Raw genomic sequence first — 25,214 nt, forward strand, 5'->3', positions numbered from 1 at the left:
AGTAACACAAATAAAGTTGGCATTGTGGCTGAATCCGGCCATATGTCCCTCCCGCTCCCACTCTGCTTGTGTCTCTTTTCTCTTCCTCATTCCCTTACCCTCAGCCCTGGACGGTTGTCGCCCCCAGCGCGCACGCCATTTACGAGGAAAACGAGTATCATCATTTTTTCCTAAATGAATGAGATGGTTTGAATAATGCAAAAGTTCTTTCATTTATTCAATAGAAACAAAGTGATATACTATTATCTGCCAAACATCAGGAGAGGATTTGGAGAATCAAAGATGAGTAGATAATCATAATATCCCTCAAGAAATTTACATGGCTTTGCTGAGGATTCAAGAAAATATATTAAAGTAGTTTTTTTTCAAGTCTCTCCTCATTTTGCACACTATCTACAAGTGATCTAGTTCAGTCCCTTAATTTCAACACACATATGTGCATTTGATTTCCAACTCTTCATTTTAACTCAGTTTTGTCTCTTAAATGCAGGCTAATATATTCAGTAGTAGAGAAGCCATAGGCCCTAGTAAGTTAGGATGTCTAATATGTAACTTATCACTTACCAATCAAATCATTTTCTCTCTTATACTCCATTGTTCATAATGTTACCAATACCCACTCAGTCACTATCCCAAAACTATATTTTTTACCTGCACTTTAGTCTCTACCAAGCAATTTAGTCCAATTCATTTTTTGTTATTTTTATTTTTTTAAGTTTTTATTTAAAATTCTAGTTAGTTAACATACAGTATAATATTAGTACAGTTTAGTACACATTCTTAATAGTTCTTAACCATCTGATTTTCTTTATCATCACAGGTATTATTTTGTTATTTGAACAAATATCTACCAATACATTTGATTTCCTTTACGTCAGGCTTACTTCTTTCATGTCACCAAAAACTAGGCCGGCAGGTGGATCTCTAAGGGCAAAAAACAAAACAAAACAAAAAACAAAACAAAAAAAAACCTCACAAGGTCTTGCTGTCTGTATTAGGGCTTTCTGTTGTATATGACAAAAACCAAAACTAGATTAAGTAGAAAAAAGGGTTTAGGGACAGTTATAATTTTAATCAAAGGTTATTTTTGAACTTCAAACACTGCCATCAGGATCTGATCTATGTCCTTCTCCAAAATTCATTTATTTCCACTATATTCACTTTATTCTCAGTTCATGAAGGAAACATGAATCTCTTGATATAAACTCCAGAGGAAAAGAGAATTTCTCTTCCCAGTTAAAACAAAACAAAACAAACAAAACAAAACAGAAAGCAAAAACCAAAGCACTCTTATGCCTGCATGGCGTTGCTATGCATTGGATCAGGTGCCCATATTAAAAGTATTGCTGCATTGTAGCTGGAAGGAGATGAAGCAATGTGGGAAGAAAGTTTCTCTATCTTACTCTAGTTAACTTGGTATTAATCTAAAGTAGACCCTACTAGGGTAAGATGCCTACGGTCATCACTCAAACAACCACTAGGGGGAAAAAAACCCTAAAAAAAAGCAAAACAAACCAACGACAACATAAATAAATAAATAAATAAATAAATAAATAAATAAATAAATAAATAAATAAATAAATAAATATAAATAAATACAGAAATAGGAAAACTTAACACTTTATATTAGAGATATTTGTTTAGGTTGCTGCGCCGCCACCGCCCAAGCCATGGTCCGCGCTGCACTCGGGCTCGCCCCGCCCCGCCCCGCCCCGCCGCTCCCCTTCCCTCCCCTCCTCGCTGAGCCACTTTCCCCCGAGGGCCCGGACCGTCGCCTCCGTCCCGCAGCGGGAGCCGCTGGCCCCGGGCGGCCGCTTGCGCCTGGGCTTTCCGCCCGCGCTGACCTCGGAGCTCTCCCGAGGGCGACCCCGGCCCCGGGCACTGCCCGCCTCCTCCTCCCTCGCCTCCTGGACCCCGCAGCCCCGCGCCCCAGCACCTCGGTCCGAGGCGGCCTGGCCCCGGCGGGAGGCACCTCTCGGGCAGTGCGGGGGTGCGGGGGTGCGGGGGTGCGGGGGTGCGGGCCAGCCCGGGGCAGCTGCCCTGCCCTCCAGCAGCACCAGCAGCCCCGCCCTCCAGCCCCGCCCTCCAGCAGCCCCAGCAGCCCCGCCCTCCAGCCCCGCCCTCCAGCAGCCCCGGCAGCCCCGCCCTCCAGCAGCCCCAGCAGCCCCGCCCTCCAGCAGCCCCGGCAGCCCCGCCCTCCAGCAGCCCCGGCAGCCCCGCCCTCCAGCAGCCCCGGCAGCCCCGCCCTCCAGCAGCCCCGGCAGCCCCGCCCTCCAGCAGCCCCGGCAGCCCCGCCCTCCAGCCCCGCCCTCCAGCAGCCCCGGCAGCCCCGCCCTCCAGCCCCGCCCTCCAGCAGCCCCCGCAGCCCCGGCAGCTCCGGCCCCAGCGCGGCGCGGCGGGTCCCGAACCGGGCGTCCCCCTGGGCCCCGGGTCCCGCGGCCGCAGCCCAACCTGAGTAAACGAGCCCGTTCCCTGGCCAGCTGCCGCCCGGCGCCCCGCCAGCCCTCGTTCAAGAGGTTTTATTTATTTATTTTTATTTTTTTAATAATAAATTTATTTTTTATTGGTGTTCAATTCGCCAACATACAGAATAACACCCAGTGCTCATCCCATCAAGTGCCCCCCTCAGTGCCCGTCACCCAGTCACCCCCACCCCCCGCCCTCCTCCCCTTCCACCACCCCTAGTTCGTTTCCCAGAGTTAGGAGTCTTCATGTTGTCTCCCTTTCTGATATTTCCCACACATTTCTTCTCCCTTCCCCTCTATTCCCTTTGACTATGTTTTATATTCCCCAAATGAATAAGACCATATGTTTGTCCTTCTCCGACTGACTTACTTCACTCAGCATAATACCCTCCAGTTCCATCCACGTTGAAGCAAATGGTGGGTATTTGTCATTTCTAATGGCTGAGTAATATTCTGAATGGAACATCTTGATGATAAATCATGCTTCTAACCTACCATTCTTCCTGTGAACACAGTTGCTGTCACATCATATAATTCAGTTATTCTTCTGGTATCAATAACATATATATGATTCCCCTTTGATAAATTTTTATTGAAGTATAATTAGCATACCTCAAATTAGTTTAGGTGTACAATATAATGATTTAACATTTGTATACATTGTGAAATGTTCATTATAGTAAATCAAGTTACTATCTATCACCATACAAAGTCAAGAAAATCCCCACCCCCAAGAGAACTTTCAAGATTTACTTTTGGAGCAACTTCAAATTTGCAACACAATACTTTTTACATGAAGTCACCATGCTATACATTATATCCCCGTGACTTATTTTATAACTGGAAGGCTTTATTTCTTGACCCCCCTTCACACATTTTGCCTACCCCCAAACTCCTGCCTCTAGCAACCATCAATCTGATCTCTTTATCTATGAGTTTTGCGTTGTTTGCTTGTTTTATTTGTTAGTTTACATGTCTGAGTGAAATGATATGGTGTTTGCATTTCTCTCATTTATTTCACTTAGCATTACACCTTCAAGGTCCATCTATGTTGTTGAATGGCAAGATTTCATTCTTTTTATGGCTATTATTCCATTGTGTGTGTATATATATATATACACTACATCTTTATCCATTTATTCCATTGATAGACTCTTAGGTTGTTTCCACTTTTTGACAAATACTAATCAATCTTTCACTTCTGTCTTATTCCTATGGCTTTCTTGGATTGATTTTTTATCTGTCCCCATCAATACACTTCAACTGTGTCAACTCTTGCTTTACCCTAAGGTTTTCTCAAATGGGAAAGTATTAAAAATCCATGGGCCAAATAGAGATATTTCATTAGATTCCTTTCCAAGCAGAAGACATAATGAAGGCAGGGAAATACAGAGCTCTGAGAAAGATTTCTTTTTCCCTATAACTTAGAATGCAATGAGCTGGAATATGCAACATACCAATATACTCAGCTCTCGTGAGAAAGTATTTATGGTAAGAGAAGTGTAAATTCAGGTATTGTGCTTGCCTAAGTTTCTAGGTATCTTGACAAGACCTGCTTTCCCCACTGATTCTTCTTGGCTGCAAATCTAATGCTTCATAAGAGAGTCCCAAGATATTGATCATGGGTGTAGGGTCAGTTAAGAGATTCAGAGGAAGAGAGGTGAAACAATGGATTTTTGGATCTGTGGAGGGATTGGGAAAGGAAGTACCAGACAGAGAAGAAGTTTTTGGGTAAGAAAGTTCTTTTCTTCTGAGCACTACAATCAATATCATTGTACTGTGCCTGTCACACAGTTGGACTCTGAGCTCTCCAATCCTCTACAGTTTCAACCAAATACACTGAAAAATACATCTATGCTTAATATCTTTGCATTAACCACCTATTCCACACCATCACTGTTCCCTTCCTGAAATATGAAGGCGTGCAGAAATGGTATAACCACTTTGAACAAAATCTGGCAGTTTGTAAAACAAACAAACAAACAAACAAACAAACAAAACCACACACTAAAATTCAGAAATTGAACTTTCAGCTTAGAATATCCAGAGAAGCAAAACTGAGATTCTGTTTCCTCCATAAATAATGGAGGTATTTATTCTAACAAAAGAGTACTCATACCCTAACAGGTCAACACTATTAACTTTGAACATTTGTAAAAATTAAACAAAACAAACAAAAACATGAAGGCACTAGAGACTGACAAAACACTTAGAATCTACAGTGTAATATACAATTAAAAGAAGGGACTATACTATTGAAGGACTTTCCTGGTTTTATGGCTTTTTATTTGCTCAATTGGTAGTGAGCAGGACAGTTAAAACTCAGCAGCATACAGACTTATTAGCTTGAAAAGCAAGAGGAATGATTTGGGGCTATTACAACAGCCAGTAGAAGAATGCCTGTAAAAGAGAGATCCAGAGGAGGAAATCTCTAATTTTACATACAAATAGAGCAATTCTTTGAACAACATATGTTTGAAGTGGATACAGAGGAGTCCCAATAGACCTAAAAGAACTGATCGGAATTTCAGTTGCTGCAAAATGCAGGGGAGATTTTCGAATTTGAGATCAACCAAATTAATTGCCTGAAAAATAAATGTCCTTCAGAAAAATAAACAGAATCCAGAGTCTTTACATCTCATTCACAATTCCCCTTGGGGAATTTAAGGTACATGTTAAAATGGTTTAACCTACAGAGAAACTAAAATAGTCCATACTCAACAACAAGGTGATCAGTGGAGAACAACTTCAAGATAATGCAGATACTGCATTTAAAACAGGACTTACAACAAGGAAGATAAGAACTTCACCGTAACTATCATAACTAGGGTAAAGCCTATTAAAGAAAATATGCTTATAATAATCATCAAATAGGAAATTCCAAAAGACAAATAGAAATAGTTTTATTAATTGAAATACTAAAACTAAAAGCTTCAATCACTCAAAAAAGTAATCCTGGACTGGCTTAAGAGAAATTTAGAATCACAAAAGAAAGACTGAGTGAACTTAAAAGTAGATTAATGCAAATTATCCAATAGGACAATAATGAACAGAGCCTCAATAATCTATGAAAAAAAAAATCAAGGCTTAACATAGGCTTAACCCCACAGAATAATCAATAAAATACAATGATAACAGAACTATAAAGATAGCTGAATTAAATGAGGAACAAAAGGGTAAAAGTTGTATGTTCAGTATATGGAGAAAAGCATTGCACAATTCTATGGCATTCTAACATAAAAGAAGGAGAAAGTAAGGAAGAGGTGTTTAGAATGGTGAACATAAACTCAGGTGCAGATGAGCCCCAAGACAAGGGGTGCTACATATAAGTGGATGAGGAGTCAAGAAGGTTCAGGAGCGTGGTGGGCACAGGGTGATAGGCCCGGGGCAGTTCCAAGGATTGAAGTATGGATACACAGTGTGAGAAAAGCAACATTTAGAAAATTTGTAGATGAGTGACCCGTGGTTTGTGACATTAAGAAATGATACAATCCCTGCTTCATAGTCTAGGAAAACCCCAATACGATGGGGAGGAACAGCCATCGAAATAGTCAAGACCATGGGAAGAGATGTAGATGACTCCTCAAAGGCCTTATACTCAAATTTATTCTGTAACCCAATGACCCAGTAGCCACATTGAGGTCTGTATCTAGAGTAAACATTTTGATTATCTGTGCCTCGTCTAACACCAAGATTTATATTATGGAAACGTTTTCTAGAGTATACCCCCAAGATCCAGGCAGTCTTCTTGGACACGTCTATTTCCCAGTAGTGTTTCCCTGAGGAGAAATATTGGGAGCCCAAGATACCATAATTACTAAACTTAACAGGCCAAATTGGCACAGACATCACTTGTCTCTGGTCTTCTGAAAGGACAAGGCTTAGATTTAAGTTGCTTGGATTCAGTGTGATGTCCACTGCAGAAAAAAAAAAAAAGAAAGAAAGAAAAGTAAGATCAGGTGACAAGTATGGGGTTGGTTTATCTGCTGACATTATAAAGAGGGAACTTGGGAAATGATTTGGTAGAACTTTTATTGATGGATTGGGGAAAAGAGTAAGACACTGGAGAATTGTATTTCATACACACACACACACACACACACACACACACACACATATATATATATATATATACTAAAAAAAGATATATATATACATACAGAGAGAGAATATTATATATATTAACACATGGAGCTAAGATTATGAGATCTCACTGAAATTGCAAGTTTCTGAAAGGGGATTAGAGCACAGAGATTTGAAGAACCAGTAACTTCTTCTTACCCCAGTGGCACTGGACTTGTGTTAGCTCTGAAATGATAAGAGAGTCAGTGATGTTGACTAGAAGCAAATGACTAAGCACTAATGCCTATCTCTTCTCCATAGTAAGGCCAGCAGAGGGGAGCCCTGTGAGGCTATGAACTGGTGAATGAGAGGATGGACTAGGCATCTAGCCATTCCCCCGTAGATTTAACCACATCTCTCTCAGCAATATCCATCTTCTGTGAATACCCTCCTCCTTTCTATTCTCTCTTTGAAACTATACCAGCCCCCCACTTTAGTCACTGACACCACAGGAGTCCCACATTCACCCATCTTGTCCTGGCTCTCCTCACCTCTACACATGCGCAGTATTGTGCTCAGATCTGGAGCATGGAATATACTCTTCAGTCTTTTGGAAATAGTTTTTGGCTTCTTCAGTGTCCAGATCTCACTCCTAGGCATGACAAAAAATGTTGATCCTACTTCTCTTACCGTGTATCCTTCAATATGACTGGCTTCCTCTCTCTTTCCATGCCACTGATGCACTTGAACCCTCCTCCCTGAAAAGCTTGAGTTGGGGAGAAGGGAGAGTCCTAATGCTGAAGCCAGAAGAAATGTGCTCATGTCTACCTTCTCATCTACTATCTGTATAACCTTGGGAAGGTATTCATCTCAGTTTCTTCTTCTAAAAATGGAATAGTTAATCTTTTTCTTGATACCTCATGGACATAATAGAAAATTTGATGAAATAACATGTAGGAAAAGCCTTTGCTACCTCTAAAAAATGTATGCAGTCTGTGAGAAAGTTATCACGGTGGGTCTTTCATGGAGGCCATAGATGAGTCTTCCCAGGCAGAGAGACCAGCAGTGAGGCTGCAGATGCTAGCTATGATATGAAATCCACAGGTCTCTTTTTGAGAGCCTGTGAGCTTGTGCCCTCACCCAAAGCCTGAATCCCAGTGGTGTGTGACCATACAAATAACATTTGAGATTTCAGGAGCTCTGGAAAAAAAGTTAAAAACACTTGGTAAAGGAAAACTTATGACCACCAAACTACAAACTGTTGGTATTTCATGTGTTTGTGAGGAATTTAATGTTGTCAGGTAGGTTGCCAACTTAACCCACAAGAACTACTTTCCTATATAAGCTTCTAACAAGTGTGAATAGGAAGAGATTAATTATGGCACCACAGTCAATGTCACTAAGCCTGAGGCTCAGGGTTCTTGTTGTTGTTTTTGTTGTTGTTGTTGTTGTTGTTTTTAATCTAAAGAGAACCTTGTAGAATGACCCTTGTATATTCTCATGCAAGCAAAGTAAATATAAAGGAGCTGCTCCTACAACCTATTTTAGGGCTTGTTGAAGCCCTCCATGTGATAAGATAGGCATGGATGGAATACAGGAATGAGACAAGGACAAAGTAAAGTCGTAGAAGCCTGATCGTAAAATCCCTGATCCTTATTATCCTTACTGTCCCTAATTCTGTGAACTCTGACCACTAAATTCACCACCATAGAATGTGATCTATTCCCCCATACATATGGAGCACTTAAATCCTTGTCTATGACCAACAATTTAAAATAATACTACATCCAAATTTCCCTGATTTGGAAGACTTTTTATTCTGATTGACCATCAGAACACTCATATGGCTACAATCCTTTCTTAATAACACAAAAGCACCACCCCACGGTCACCCATACATACCATTTCATGATTCCACTCATGTCCTAGAAAGAAGAGAGAAAACAAGAGTCAAGGTGTATAAATATTAGAGCAGGATTAATGAAAGATAGAATAGAAGAACACTAGAGAAAATCAGAGAAATCAAATGTGAACTATTTGACAATATCAACAAAATTGACATACCATGAAGAACAGAGAAGACAAATTATTAAAATTGGGAATGAAAGGGAACACATTACTACTGAGTTTTACACAAACTAATAGAAATATAAAACTATGAACAAAAAAAAAAATAAAAAATAAAACTATGAACAATTGTATGCCAACAAATTAAATAATCCACGTGAAATGGACAAATTCCTAGAAAGACAAACTATCAGTGCTAATTTAAGAAGAAATAGAAAATCTGAATACTCCTAAAACATGTAGCTATTAGACTGGAAATAAAGAATTTCCTGTGAAGAAGGCAGACCCAGATGGCTTCACTGGTGAATTTTGCTAAAGATTTAAAGTGGAAATAATGGAAATACTTCACAAATTCTTCCAAAAAATAGAAAAGGAGGTTATAGTTCCCAACTCATTCTATGAAGCCAATACTACCCTGATGCAAAAACAATACAAAGACATCACAAGAAAAGTGAACTACAGGCCAGTATTTCTTATGAATATAGATGTAAACTTCTTTAACAATATACTAAAAAACTGAATCCAGCAAAATAGGAAAGATGATATATACACCATGGTCACGTGGGATATATCCCAGAAATGCAAGTTTGGTTTAACATAAATAAATCACTGGATTAATAGAATAAAAGTAAAAACAACGTGATGATTTTAATAAACACAGGGGAAAATTTTTGACAAAATTGTGTCCCAGGGATAAATCCTACTTGGTCATGGTGAATCATTTTCTTAATGTACTGTTGGATCCTATTGGCTAGTATCTTGTTGAGAATTTTTGCATCCATGTTCATCAGGATATTGGTCTGTAATTCTCCTTTTTGGTGGGGTCTTTGTCTGGTTTCGGAATTAAGGTGATGCTGGCCTCATAGAACGAGTTTGGAAGTACTCCATCTCTTTCTATCTTTCCAAACAGCTTTAGTAGAATAGGTATGGTTTCTTCTTTAAACGTTTGATAGAATTCCCCTGGGAAGCCATCTGGCCCTGGACTTTTGTGTCTTGGGAGGTTTTTGATGACTGCTTCAATTTCCTCCGTGGTTATTGGCCTGTTCAGGTTTTCTATTTCTTCCTGTTCCAGTTTTGGTAATAATGGCCCAATGTAAAAATACTATTATAAGAACATTAAGAACAGAAGTACCTCTTATTCCCAAGGTAAATAACCTAAAATCTCATCTAATTTTTCATCCATTTTTAAGTATGGAATTTCTTTGTTAGCTCAGACTTCTGAGTCAGTGTTGAAGGTAACAACAGCATGCAAACAACAATAATACCTCTAGCAAACAATAGGCATATGATAAAATGATCCATCCCTATCACTACAGTGAAGATCCAGATAATAGGAAAGTTGTTATAAGAACTTTCAAGGGACAAGGTTATGAAGGGACAGCATCACAATCAATAGTATATATCTTAACATGTTGGAAAGGAACACGCAAACTCCCTAATCTAGTATAAGAGTAAGTTCCTTGGTTGGCCCATTTGTCATTCTTTGAAGCTGTTATCTAAATGTAGGAAGTTAACCCCCCAAATTTATAATATTTATCTACTGAGGACTGTTTTTATTACAAGTAACCAGATACCAACTGAAGCTGGTATAAGTGGAACAGATGCCTGGAAAAGTGACATAAACACGAGTCTTCATGAAGGCAGTTGAAAGAGCTGTGAAGAGCTTGTGAATGAACTATAAACAAGAGAAAAGGAATAAATCTGCAAGATTTTTGTTTTTACTCATAATATAATTAAAATGCCAAAAAATTCACCTTCTATAGCTCACAATTTAGTAGGTTTTAGTTTATTTATGGGACGCCTGGGTGGCTCAGTGGTTAAGCGTCTGCCTTCGGCTCAGGGAGTGATCCTGGGATCCAGGATCAAGTCCTACATCGGGCTCCTTGCACAGTGCCTGCTTCTCCCTCTGCTGTGTTTCTGCCTCTGTGTGTGTGTGTGTGTGTGTGTGTGTGTGTGTGTGTGTGTCTCATGAATAAATAAATAAAATCTTTAAATATATTTAATTCCAGAATATTTTCATTATGGCAAAAAGAAACCTTACTGTTAATAGCAATCATTTCCTATTGCCTCCTCTCCAGAGACTCTGGAAACTACTAATCTAATCTGTGTTTATGGATTTATCAATTACAACCTTCATATAAGTGGAATCATACAATAAGGGCCTTTTGTGTCTGCCTTCTTTCACTTATGTTTCAAGGTTCATTCATGTTATAGCACCTATTAGTGTTAATTTCTTTTTAGAGCCAAACAATATTACATTGTTTGGGTATAACACATTTTATCTATTCATTCTTCAGTTAATTTTTCCACTTTTGAGTTCTTATGAACAATGCTACCATGAACTTCTGTATACAAGCTTAGGTGTGGACCTGTTTTAATTCCCAGGAATGGAACTGCTGAGCCATATGGTAACTTTAACTTTTGGAGGAACTGCCAAGCAGTTTTCCAAAATAGCTTCAACACTTTACAACTTCACTAGCAGTATATGAAAGTTCTAACTTCTACACCTCTTTGTCAACTCTTCGTATTGTCCATTTTTTGGTGGAATTATCATTGTGTTTTTTTTAAATTTTTATTTATTTATGATAGTCACACAGAGAGAGAGAGAGGCAGAGACACAGGCAGAGGGAGAAGCAGGCTCCATGCACCGGGAGCCCAACGTGGGATTCAATCCCGGGTCTCCAGGATCGCGCCCTGGGCCAAAGGCAGGCGCCAAACCGCTGCGCCACCCAGGGATCCCATCATTGTGGTTTTGATTTTACATTTCCCTGATGGCTAATAATATCAATCATGTTTTCATGAGCTTATTGGCTATTTATATATCTTCTCTGGAGAAATATCTATTCAAGTACTCTTTTTCTAAAAAAAAAAAAAAAAGATTTATTTATTTAAGACAGAGAGAGCAAGTGAGTGGGGGGGTTGGGGCAGAGGCAAGAAGACTCCACACTGAGCATGGAGCCTGATGCAAGGTTCCATATTATGACCCATGAAATCATGAACTGAGCTGAAATCATGAGTGGGTGCTTAACCAACTGAGCCCCTCAAGTCCTTTATCCATTTTTTAAACTGGATTTTCTCATTTTTGCTTTTTTTTTTTTTTAAGATTTGATTATTTGAGAAAGAGAGAGAGACAGAGCACAAGCTAGGAGTGAGGGAGGGGAGCAAAGGGAGAGGCCAACCCTGTGCTGAGTGCAGAGCAAGATGAGGCACTGGGTCCCAGGACCCTGAGATCATGACTTGAAGTGAAATTCAAGAGTCAGTTCATGTCTTTTGCCCATTTCAGGATTGTATTGTTTGTTTCTTTGGTGTTGAGTTTAATAAGTTCTTTATAGATCTTGGAAACTAGCCCTTTATCTGATACATCATTTGCAAATATCTTCTTCCATTCTGTAGGTTGTTTTTTAGTTTTGTTGACTGTATCCTTTGCTGTGCAGAAGCTTTTTATATTGATTAAGTACCAATTATTCATTTTTGCTTTTGTTTCTCTTGCCTTCATGGATTATCTTGCAAGAAGTTGCTGTGGCCAAGTTCAAAAAGGGTGTTGCCTGTGTTCTCCTCTAGGGTTTTGATGGAATCTTGTCTCACATTTAGCTCTTTCATCCATTTTGAGTTTATCTTTGTGTATGGTGTAAGAGAGTGGTCTAGTTTCATTCTTCTGCACAGAGGAAGACATAGACATGGCCAACAAGCACATGAGAAAATGCTCTGCATCACTGGCCATCAGGGAAATACAAATCAAAACCACAATGAGATACCACCTCACACCAGTGAGAATGGGGAAAATAAACAAAACAGGAAACAACAAATGTTGGAGAGGATATGAAGAAAGGGGAAGCCTCTTGCATTGTTGGTGGGAATGTGAACTGGTGCAGCCACTCTGGAAAACTGTGTGGAGGTTCCTCAAAGAGTTAAAAAGAGAACTGCCCTATAACCCAGCAATTGCACCGCTGGGGATTTACCCTAAAGATGCAGTGAAACACCAGGACACCTGCACCCCAATGTTCATAGCAGCAATGTTCACAGTAGCCAAACTGCGGAAGGAGCCTCAGTGTCCATCGAAAGATGAATGGATAAAGAAGATGTGGTTTATGTCTACAATGGAATATTACTCAGCCATCAGAAATGACAAATACCCACCATTTGCTTCGACGTGTATGGAACTGGAGGGTATTATGCTGAGTGGAGTAAGTCAATCACAGAAGGACAAACATTATATGGTCTCATTCATTTGGGGAATATAAAAAAATAGTGAAAGGCAGCCCCAGTGGCCTAGCAGTTTAGCGCCACCTTCAGCCCAGGGTGTGATCCTGGGTACCCGTGATCGAGTCCCACGGCGGGCTCCCTGCATGGAGCCTGCTTCTCCCTCTGCCTCTGCCTCTGTGTGTGTGTGTTTCTCATGAAAAAATAAATAAAATATTTTTAAAAAAATAAAAATAAAAAATAAAAAAAATAGTGAAAGGGAATAAAGGGGAAAGGAGAGAAAATGAGTGGGAAATATCAGTGAGGGAGATAGAACATGAGAGACTCTTAACACTGGGAAAAGAACAAGGGGTGGTAGAAAGGGAGGGGGGAAGGAGGTTGGGGGTGACTGAGGGGGGTGCTTGACGGGATGAGCACTGGGTGATATGCTACATGTTGAAAATTGAACTCCAATGAAAAAATAATTTAAAAAATAATAATAAAAATTTAAAAAAAGATAAATTCGAAAGTCAGATGCTTAACTGACTGAGCCACCCAGGCATCCTAGGTTGCCTTTTTTATTGTTGAGTTGTAAGAGGTTTTCTATATATCATGAATATTAAACCTTATCAAATGTATGATTTGAAAATATTTTCTCCCATTCTGTGAGATGTTGTTTTCACTTTCTACATGGTGTCCTTTGAAGCACAATTTTTAATTTTGATGAGCTCCAATTTACCTTATTTTTGGTTGCTAGTGTTCTTAAGCACCATATCTGTGAAGCTATTGCCTAATTCCAAGTCACAAAGATTTATACCTATGTTTTCTTCTAAGAGTCTTATAATTTTTGCACTTTCCTTACTTTTAGATTTTTTTTTTTATCTACTTTGGGTTAATTTTTGTATATGATGTGAAGCAGGGGTCTACCTTTATATTTTGGCTTGTGGATATTGTTTTCCCAGCCCAATTTGTTGAAAACATCTATTGTAAGTTTATTAAAGTTTGTCTGGTGACATAATCACTTAGAGATCCTGGTAAAAAATGCAAAGACTGGGTGGGACACCTGGGTGGCTCAGCAGTTGAGCATCTGCCTTCAGCTCAGGGTATGATCCCAGGTCTGGGGATGGAGTCCTGCATAGGGCTCCCTTCCGGGAGCCTACTCCTCCCTCTATATCTCTGCCTCTCTCTCTCTGTCTCTCACGAGTAAATAAATAAAATCTTTAAAAAAATGCAAAAGCTATTTTACTACAATGGATCTGAGGACCTAACGTTAAAATAGCACTCCAGGTGATTCTGATAGAAGAAAAACAAAAAAGAAGAAGAAGAGTTATTAACCTCTATCCCAAATTAATCTGAAAGCAAAAAAAAAAAAAAAAAAAGGGAACTAAAAAAAGAATAAAGAAAAAAGGACTAAAATGCAAGTATCAGAGAGAAAGGAAACAAGCCAATATGTGAAAATCAATTATCCTTCTGCTTGATAACAAGAATTTTAAAAAGTATTTTGGAAATACAGCAAAGAAAGGGAAGAAATAGACAGGAAATCAAGCAAAAAATATGAAAATTCTGGAATTCCCTTAATGACCATCATACCATCATTCCAGAAAATTCTGGAATTCCCTTAATGACCATCAGGATCATAGTCACACTAATAATGCTTCGAAAATATTATATAAATTTTAATGTTAGTTCAAATTGTTCTCTCAAGTCTCTATAGGTTTGCACCAACCTAATTCCCTGACACCAGCAACCTTTCTGACATACACATACACTCATATACACACTTGCACACAGAATCTTACCACTCAAGTATGACACTTCCTATCCATATATTTCCCATCCTCCTAAGAAAAGGCTCAATGTTCTTTCTCTTTATACTTAAAAAAAAAAATCTAAGAGGAGAAATTTATAATAATAAATACAGATTTTTAAATTAAAAAAAGGATTCATTTCTTAAACCTGAAAATGCATGTATTTTCCTGTGGCTAAAATAAATGAAAAAAGTTTGACAAATGTCCAACACTGGATCACAGATAATAGGGGTATAGAGAATATCTCTGGATCCCATGGATCTTCAAGTGTATTTCCTTACTTCATAAAATAATAAAGTAGGACACTCCCCTGCAATGCTTATATTAAACGGTCCGTGATATTTTGAATGGATGGCAAAGAGGGGCTTCACAAAGCGAAAGGAACCTTTTAGTGTCAACACTGAGATCAGAGCCCAAAGACACAGAAATGAAGGTAACATAAATTGTGTTTCAAGAATTCCAAATTGGGGGATTCTTCTTACCTGCAGCAGGTCCACTGTTGACCATTTACTGCGATGCTCCAGATCTGAGATGAGCTCTTTCACCAACTGGTTCTGCTGAGCCAGCTCAGCCTCACCCTCAGCCAAGTTATCCAGTATCCTCTTTTCCTCTTCTTCTAATTTTTGCAGAACTCTCTGCTCTTCACTGTCCAAAATGCTTCTAAGCTGATTGAATTCTGTTCTAATTCTTTGTCTCTCAGTCTGTATCTGGCACTGCAAGATTAGACAAACAAAAAAGATAAAGAATCTATCTGCCTGAAAGCCTACTGTGTAAGGGATTACGAGCCAGGAAAAGAAATATTTTTTCACTGAGTTCTAATCAAGAGGGAAATGGAGGCATGGGGTCAATTTTGGGGAAAGCTGGGTATTTTTCCTACTGTTTTCCCTTTAGTACATACCAAAAAGCAAGCCTCAGACTGTCTTTTTTTTAAATTATCTTTTTATTGGAGTTCAATTTGCCAACATATAGCATATCACCCAGTGCTCATCCCATCAAGTGCCCCCCTCAGTGCCAGGCACCCAGTCACCATACCAAAGCAAGCCTCAGACTGTCTTATCCAGGCCAACCCTGGGATGGAATGTAATACCTAAATGAGGTTTTAAGTTGTATGTGGCTGTATTGGACATTCACATCTCCCTGCATTACCACATTTCCAAGTTTAAACCTTAGGGAATCTAAATCTTGGTCCTTTGTCCAGAGTCCTTCACCAAAGGTATCAGAGCTTCATTGGAAAAGAGGAATGGAAGACAGAATTCTCTATCCTTCTTCACCAAAGAATCTGTCTTTATGCTCAATTCCAAATCCCTGTGTGTACTTGTAACATGTCCACTCTCCAACCCTCAATTGTAACTGGGACAGGACGAAGAATCAAATAGCTTCTGGATGCATTCGGTGCCAGGGAACAAAGAAGGGGCTTCCTTGTGATTTGGACTGAAGGTCCTGCCAAGATTCCTGTGTCAAAAACCCATTAGAAAGCATCTCTTCCTACCTTCCAGGAAGTCCTCTCTCCTCTGATATCAGTTTCCAACTTCTCAGCTTTCTGCTGCTCTTTCCTCAGCCTCTCCACAGCTGCCTGGAGATTCTCCTGTGAGAGAAAAGTCACATCAGACGACTCACATTAGGAGACATCATCAACCTATGAGCTTTCTCAGCAAAGAATGAATGGAGAAGAAATCATGCTGATCTCAGAAGAGACCAGTTAACAGAAACAGTGATTAGAATCTATGATATGAGAGAAAAGCTAAGGAGAATACATCATTTGTACCTGGGTGGTGGAAGTCACCATCCCTCACCAAGAGTAGCCTAATTCTCTCTTTTCATAGAAGATTGATCCTGCTGTAGCAAGAAAAATCCCATACTCTTACTGACACTCTTTCCACATTCAATCCACAAGGTTGGAACAGCAATGATCCTGCTGAGGGAACTATGAGAGCCAAGTTTGTGAAAGGAATCCCTGACCCATATAACAAAAGAGAAAAAAGGAAAACTTCTCACTCTTGGCCAAGAGTCTAGGCTCTAGATTCTATGCTCATTCTTTATTTTTTTTAAGATTTATTGATTTATGTTAGAGACAGAATATGTGTGTGTTTGTTAGAGTGGGGGTGGGGGAGGGGCAGAGGGAGAGAGAAAGGGGAAGAGACTCCTTGCTGAGAGCAGAGCCCCATGTGGGGCTAAATCTCATGACTCTGAGATCACAAATGAGCTGAAACCAAGAATCGGAGACTTAACTAATTGAGCCATCCAAGCCCCCCAAGGCTCACCGTTTATGTAAGTGTAAGGAATACGCAGAATTGTCCTTTAGGCATTGGAAGCTTAGCATAGTATAAGAGACATACATGGAATATTACAGGGCTCAGTATCATAGTGCCAAGGTGAGTAAAGAAGGATGGAAAGGTGAGATTTCCCACCAAGTACCATCTTCCCTCCTGTCTCCCTCCATCCTGGGCCTTACCTGATACTCCTTGACTACTTCCTCCACGAGGAATGTTTGGTGTCCCCGGTGCTCCTGAGACCGCTCACAAAGCCAACAAATGACCTTTCTATCCTCCTTACAGAAGAGCAGGAGCTTCTTTTCATGGCGCACACAGAGGTTTCTCTTCAGCAACTCTTCTGGGTTCAACTTAAACATTCTGATTCTCTCCACTATGTTGACCAGATGCTGATTATGCCATAGGTTACAGAGTGAGTATCTGACACCACACACAGGACAGCTGCTTTCCCCTCTGGGGCTGATCTCTGCCTCCTTATTATTCACAGCGATGCAGCCTTGATGGAAACTGTGACCACAGTCTAGACTCCGGGATTCTGTCAAAAGCTCCAGGCAGATGGGACAGGATACCTCATCCTGTATGTTCAAGATTTTTAAAGCCATAGTACGTCTTCCTTGGCTCTTCCTATAGTTGCTCCTGAGGCTCTTCTTGCTTAAAAGTTCCTGGATGGCTGGGCAGATTGAAAAGGGATAAGGTAAGATTGGCAGAAATGTAAAAGAATAATAATTGTGCAGATATTAAGGATTGGCCAAGACTGAAATGTTGAAGGACAAAAAGAAAGAGGGAAAAAAAAAAGAAGAAAGGGCAATGAAATTCAGTGGCCTGGTAAAGCTGCTAATGCCTCAGGCTTCTTCTCCAATTGTTCTTCTTTCAGCCTGGAAGGATCCTCCCCTTGATATTTGCACGACTTCCTCTTACACTTCACTCAACCCTTTCCTTAAATATTTTTTTCATCAGAAGGACCTAACATGATTACTTTATCTATAGCACAATTACTAATATACCATTTGTTGTACATTTGCCATTTTTTCTTATTATATTATACGATATATGACATCTTTTCCTTAAATATCCTCCCCCTAAAATATAATCCCTACATAGATCAGGTACTTTGTTTTTATTCACTGCTGTATCTCTAGTACCTAGAATGCACAGGAACACAACCTTTGATTAATTTATAAAGAACTTCCTCATTTCTCCTTAGGTAATGAAATTCTTTCTTTTAATCATCCTTTCATCTTTTTGTTCCATTAATTACCTGTTTTCAAATAGATAAACATTGGGACCACAGATATAATTTCAACATAAGAAATGCTTACCTCTAAATATGCCTGTCCCATATAGAACCCTTCCATTCTTTCATATTCACTTCCAGAGACACTCACAGAAATAGCAAAGGCCACAATAGGGAAGGAATTTTATCACTAAGAATTATAGAACCTATTTATTCTTCATATGAAAGTCCTTGAGAAATGAGTACTTTATTGAACTGTTTAAATTGAATGAAGTAGCTTATAAAAATTATTTCATTCACTAAGTTGAATTAGGGTGAATACAATGTCTTCAGGATCCTCATTCAGATGTCTGGTAGGTGTGATAAACACTACCACTCAGAGGTCCATGTTTTGGAAGAACTAATAATTTGCCAAATAGGAGAATTCACATGCATGAATGTCCTGCTGATGGAAAATACAACACGTACAGGTTTTAAAATGCCCATATGCCTGGTGTGCCGAGATTTGCTAAGCTTTTGGCATTAATGCGCCTGTAGAGACCAAAAGAGTGACACTTCCTAAATGATGTAAAAGAGAAAGTCTCTCTCCAAAAAGCAGGGATCAGTGATAGGAATTGTAGGACAGGCTGCTGGAGGGAATACAGAGAAGCAGATGAAGCTGAGAGAGAAGGTAAGAGAAAAGAGACAAGATTGGGAGTTGGGTTGGATATATAACAAAAAAAAAGTCATCATCAGGCTTACATCCTTTCTCCTTTCTCCCATAAAAAAAGGATACTGGCATTACCTTCTTCTAGTACTTTGATTTATTTTTATTATTTTTCATAAGTACAGACCTCTGCTTCCACAAGTGGGTTGTTACTCTTGTAATGAAATATTTGCTGGTAGGGTCTTGGAAGCTCCTCTCATGGCTCTTACAAGGTAATCAATCTATTGCCCCAAGACTTACCTAAGCTATGTTAGTTTCATACATACCACCTGGTCTTGTTCTCTAACAAGTAACCTCTTGAAGGGGATAAAGTACCTTCCATATCACTGTGTGGACCCTCATGACTGACATGAGACAGTCATGATGCTATGCTGTATCTCCTGTCCTGTATGCCCCAGATAAGCTACCTGAACCTGACTGGTTTACGTCCTGCTAAATCACATGAATGGGAATGGCAACCCAAACCTAAAACTATTGGTGGTAGTCAGTCAGAAGGCATCACAGAGTGGTAATGTGGTGACACTGCTGATTCTCAGAACCTGGGTTCATTATGGACAAGAAACTGTGAGGCAAAAAAAAAAAAAGGGAAGATCTCAGTAGATATTAATGTTATGATACCTGTTTTAAATAATTGAATTCTATCCCCCATATCGATATCACTTGTGTGAATGTGATATTTTTTGGGAATAAAGTCTTTGCCAATGTAATCAAGTTAAGATGAGGTAATACTGGAATAGGGTGGGCTCTAAATCCAGTGACAATGACAAGTGTCCTTTAAGAAGAAGAAAGGGAACATTGCATACAGGGAAGAAAGGCCATGTGACAATGGTGGCCGACACTGGAGCAATGCAACAGCAAGGCAAGGGACACCAAGGATCTCACGAAACCACTAACCAGAAGCTAGGAGAGAAACATGAAACAAGATTCTCCCTTATTACCTAGAGAAGAAACCGACTCTGCCAACATCTTGACTTTGGACTTGTTTCCTGAACTGTGGAAGAATAAATTCCTGTTTTAACCCATAATTTATTATAAAACCTTAGGAAGCTAACACAGTTGAAATAAAAGAAAGAACTCAGCTGTGTAACAAACTATAATCTTCCCTTTCCAAAAAAAAAAAAAAAATCTTCCCTTTCCCCTAAAAAGAGAAAAATAGGGGCATGATGGAAGCTGTATTAAGATAAAGTTAGGTCTAGAAATATGTCACTTCTCCAATCACCCATGAAGTGAACCTGGTGAAAATAAAGCTGAATGTGGGCTGGCCAATGTTATCTAGCCAATGGTACAGATACTGAAAGTTGTCCAAAGGCCATATGTTATTAGCTCCTAGTTACAATGACTTTGGTCAGATCAGGCTTTAATGACTGGCAAGACCAGGGGTTTACACAACATGATAATATCCACCTCTGCTTACAACTGAAGCTAAAAGCCAACCATAGGGATGGGGTTCTCTGTTATCCTTCATTCGATTCAGTATCCAACCAATGCTGAGTGAAGAAACCTCCCCTCTTGTAAGTAGGGCCAGCCCTAATCCAGAGGCAGCCCATCCAGGCGCCTTCCTGAAATTTTAGCAACTAAAAGCATTCTGTTTGTGATAAGAAAACCATTTCCCCCACACCCTGATTGGAATGTCCCTGAATAGGTTCATGTTGACCCTCTGTGAAATCAACCTGGACGCTATGCGACTCCCGCGGTTCTTTTGTCTTTAGGCGGTTTCTTTCCTTTTGCCTTTTAAAAAATACCTGTAATTGCTAATCGGGGCTCTTTTCCTCCTTGGAGGCGGAGAGCCCGTTTGCGCAAATGTTCAATAAACCCTCTTGCTAATTGCATCTGCCTGTCTGGGGTCTGAGTCTCTGGGGCATCCACCCGGACACGTTGGCACCCGTGAGCCAGGGTCCAACACTGAGAAACAACTAAAGTCTATAGGGGAGTGGACCATGAACTCTACCATGGGGTTATAAACCTCAGGTTCACAGTGGGGCTACAAGAAATCGATGTCAAATTAGCTGCCACCACACTGGCCACAGAAGGAAGATGGTATAAAGGAGCCAGTCCCCCACACATAGGTAGTGACCCCACCAAAGTCCAAGAGTGACCTGAGAGTCCAGCAGTGGTCAAGAAGATAGGAAGGGAATACAAGTAGTACCTGCCTGATGGAAGTCCCATGTCAGCTGGCTGTCACAAGTGTCAGATGATTATATCCTATACTTGAGTCTTCTCCTAACACCTGGACTCATGATAATGCAACTCTATGCCTCTCTGCAGGTCACATAGTAAAATAAGCATCTCCAGGAAGTGGTGTGCAGGAAAGGATGTTCTGTGAATTTTCAAACAGCATCCTAGCCACTTTTCTTGGTTTCATGGGCCAGAAACTTCCAGTGGGGGAAGTAGGACCTATTTTTGACATGAAGAGACCTGGGGAACTCAGAATACTCAGAAATATTGTGGTTTCCCTCCCCATAACTCTATATTGGGAGTTCCTGCTTCAGAAACTCCTTAGAATTCAGGACTAAATTTGCATTCCCCCTCTCAACCCCCCATACATGACCCTCTCTCCAAGAGCTCAAGCTGTCTGGCAAATATATTTTTAAAAAGTAATATTTTTAACAAGTCAATTAAAAAAAGTCATTCTGTAACACGACCACTTTTATTAAATTGTTCCTGATCTCATTAGTTCATCAGAGGATGCTAAAAATGTTTTCTTCAAACTAGTTCCAATCATTTCCACTACCATCATCCTGTCAGGAGCCATATGTCTTCCTGCATGGATTCTGGGAAACTATTCTCCCTGAAACTATCACTGCCCTTCCTCAGTTTGCCATCTCTGTTCTTACATCATTGAGTAGAGTGTTCCTCAAAGCAAGTACCAGTCATGTTACCCTTACTTGGCTCAAATACATGTCATCCAGCATGAGGCAGTCATCATCCCCACCTTCTAGTCAGGGCCACATTATATACCTCCTCCTCCTGCCTCTAACACCTGAGGCCACCCCCTTCTCTTCTCCCTGCTTATTCTGCCCCAGCCCACACTGACCTCCTTTCAATCTTGGTAGAAAACCCATACTAAAGCCTTTAAATCCCTCACATTCTTAAGATTCTACTCAAATATTTCCTCATAATGAGGCCTTTATGAAAACTACTTACAGTTACGAGGCCTTTATCAGGTCACTGCATTTGACACTTACAAACTGTTACCCCATAATATTAGTCACCTTCTTGTATACATATCCATTATCTGTTTGTGTACAATCTCTCCCCAACTAGACTATAAGATCTTATTATGTATTTAACATTTAGTGCATGTTGAATGCATATTCATTGCACTTTTTTTAAACCAGCAGCTTTAGTTCCTATGAATCAATTGTTCAAATAAAGAAAGAAATAATAAATCTGTTTTTTCCTGTGTGCTGGGCTTTTTTTTTGGGACTGTGGGGCACAATTAGTGTCTGAGCAGAAAGGTACCCTATCCAGGAGTAAACCATAGACTCCCGGGGAGACCGGAGAACAGGATGGAATGGGCATGTGTCAGAAGGTATATAATAAATCCATCACTGTGTATGGCCCCTTTTGAGCAATAATCAACCCCTGTTAATTAGTTCTGAATGAAGAAAAATAGTAAAGAATTGAGGTAACCATGCAAAGGTGTGTCTACAGAGGAAGAATGATGAAGAAAGAGCCCTAAGGCAGGTAAGGATGGGTCAGTGGGCTACTGGGAGCAAGAGTACTTGGGCCTATTCTGGAAAGTTGCAAGGATACTCCTGAGATTGGCACTCCCAAGAACACAGGGTGACAGGGGACCACAGAGACAGGTGGCAGGCACATCACTCCACAGACCAGCAGCTAAGGAGATGTCAGCAAGGCCATAGACAGCCCCTTGGTTGGTTTGCCAGAGAGGAATGAGAGAATCAGCTTCAATATTACCCCGGTCATGCCCTCCAAACTCCATTCTGTCTCATGCTCCACTCTAGGAGCTTGGGCTTTCAAACATTTGGAACACAAGGACCTCTTTTGCCAGCTTTTTTTCAAGCAGGTAGACGTGGGCAGAAGAGAAAATACTTTCTGTTCATCTTTGAGAAAGAGAGACAGAGAGCAAGAGAGGAAAAGGACCCAATTCTCTTCAGCCAGTTAGATAATTCGAACTAGAGAATAGAAAGGGGATGAGGATGGACACAGGTTGGAGAAAGAAGGGCCCCTCCAGGAAAGAAACAATGCCCTCCACCTCTTGGGCATTCCTTTCTCTCTAGGCCATCCTCTCCAGAGTCAAGGCCACCATCTGTCTGCTTTCAGAGCAGGAAGTTGGCAAGCTGACTTTGATTCCCGTCAGAGCAAGTCTGGGCCACACAATAAACTCACATAACTTGTACCTTGTACATAGTACCTTCTTTCTAGCTTCTCCTACCCTCTCCCTTTCCACACACAGACCCTCATTAACTTTCCAACGCACCTGTAGGCCCCAGCAGAGAAGTCTTGACTCCCGATTTAAGTGGTGAAGAACAGCCAGGGCAGGCGTCGTCAGCATTTCCTCACCAAACAGGTGCTGGGTCTGCGTAGCTCCTCCTGAGCTGCTGGCTTGAAAATGAAAGTGAAATCCTCAGAGCCGAAGGAAGATGACAGAGGAAGGAGCTTCTGGGCCCAACAGGAAGCAGTCCTGTAGAGCCACTGGAAGAAAAATGCTTTAACTCAGTGGTTCTCAAGTGGGGGAGGCCAGGGCTTGTCCCAAGGGACGTTTGGCAAAGTCTGAGGACAAATTTGGTGGTCATACCTGGGGGGTGCTACTGCCATCTAGTGGGTAGAAGCTAGGGGTACGGCTAACTGTTCTACAGTGCACAGGACGGCTCCCACAGCAAGGAATTATCCAGTCCAAAATGTAAATGGTGCTGGGAAAATTGGACAGCCACATGCAGAAGAATGAAACTAGACCACTCTCTTTCACCATACACAAAGATAAACTCAAAATGGACGAAAGATCTAAATGTGAGACAAGATTCCATCAAAATCCTAGAGGAGAACACAGGCAACACCCTTTTTGAACTCGGCCACAGCAACTTCTTGCAAGATACATCCACCAAGGCAAAAGAAACAAAAGCAAAAATGAACTGTTGGGACTTCATCAAGATCAGAAGCTTTTGCACAGCAAAGGATACAGTCAACAAAACTCAAAGACAACCTACAGAATGGGAGAAGATATTTGCAAATGACATATCAGATAAAGGGCTAGTTTCCAAAATCTATAAAGAACTTATTAAACTCAACACCAAAGAAGCAAACAATCCAATCATGAAATGGGCAAAAGACATGAAGAGAAATCTCACAGAGGAAGACAAGGACATGGCCAACGTGCACGTGAGAAAATTCTCTGCATCACTTGCCATCAGGGAAATACAAATCAAAACCACAATGAGATACCACCTCACACCAGTGAGAAAATTAGGGAAAATTAACAAGGCAGGAAACCACAAATGTTGGAGAGGATGTGGAGAAAGGGGAAGCCTCTTACACTGTTGGTGGGAATGTGAACTGGTGCAGCCACTCTGGAAAACTGTGTGGAGGTTCCTCAAAGGGTTAAAAATAGATCTGCCCTACGACCCAGCAATTGCACTGCTGTGGATTTACCCCAAAGATACAGATGCAATGAAACGCCGGGACACCTGCATCCCGATGTTTCTAGCAGCAATGTCCACAATAGCCAAACTGTGGAAGGAGCCTCGGTGTCCATCGAAAGATGAATGGATAAAGAAGATGTGGTTTATGTATACAATGGAATATTCCTCAGCCATTAGAAATGGCAAGTGCCCACCATTTGCTTCAACATGGATGGAACTGGAGGGTATCATGCTGAGTGAAGTAAGTCAGTTGGAGAAGGTCAAACATTATATGGTCTCATTCATTTGGGGAATATAAATAATAGTGAAAGGGAATAGAGGCGAAGGGAGAAGAAATGGGTAGGAAATATCAGAAAGGGAGACAGAACATGAGAGACTCCCAACTCTGGGAAACGAACTAGGGGTGGTGGAAGTGGAGGAGGTCGGGGGGTGGGGGTGACTGGGTGGCGGGCACTGAGGGGGGCACTTGACGGGATGAGCACTGGGTGTTATTCTGTATGTTGGCAAATTGAACACCAATAAAAAAATAAATTTATTTTTTAAAAAATAATAATAAAATAAAATAAAAACAAAAACAAAACAAAACAAACAAAAAAATATCCCGATTGCTGAGGTTGAGAGACTGTTCTTCTTTGGGGAAATGTCCACTGATGTCTTCAGCCCAATGTTTAGTTGGATTATTTGTTTTGAGGGGGTATTGGGTTTTGTAATTTCTTTATATATTCTGGATACCAGCTTTTTATTATCAAATATGGCATTTGCAAATATCCCTCCCTAGGTTGACTTTTAGTTTTGTAAATTGTTTCCTTCACTGTGCAAA

The 25,214-nt window shown here is 40.5% G+C and overlaps 1 protein-coding gene across 4 annotated transcripts; it reads right to left on the reverse strand.

Annotated features, from left to right (window-relative positions):
* Positions 1 to 2,798: 2,798 nt before the first annotated feature.
* LOC121476454 (tripartite motif-containing protein 34-like) lies at positions 2,799 to 23,521 on the reverse strand. Of its 4 annotated transcripts, none has more exons than XM_041730490.1 (8): positions 23,236 to 23,521; positions 17,034 to 17,521; positions 16,071 to 16,166; positions 15,064 to 15,294; positions 8,430 to 8,452; positions 7,079 to 7,179; positions 6,747 to 6,773; positions 2,799 to 6,382 (listed from the first exon to the last, which is right to left on the reverse strand). In XM_041730490.1, exons 2-8 carry the CDS (start codon positions 17,451 to 17,453, stop codon positions 5,817 to 5,819), a joined length of 1,464 nt encoding a protein of 487 aa, XP_041586424.1. In that variant the 5' UTR covers positions 17,454 to 17,521; positions 23,236 to 23,521; the 3' UTR covers positions 2,799 to 5,816. The 4 variants fall into 4 exon arrangements, with proteins under 4 accessions (XP_041586424.1, XP_041586425.1, XP_041586426.1 ...); XM_041730491.1 differs by lacking the exon at positions 23,236 to 23,521 and adding an exon at positions 20,938 to 21,159; XM_041730492.1 differs by lacking the exon at positions 7,079 to 7,179 and having other exon boundaries at positions 6,281 to 6,382.
* Positions 23,522 to 25,214: the final 1,693 nt, after the last annotated feature.

The sequence above is a fragment of the Vulpes lagopus genome, chromosome 15 (genome assembly GCF_018345385.1).
Source record: "Vulpes lagopus strain Blue_001 chromosome 15, ASM1834538v1, whole genome shotgun sequence".
Taxonomy (NCBI): Eukaryota; Metazoa; Chordata; class Mammalia; order Carnivora; family Canidae; genus Vulpes; species Vulpes lagopus.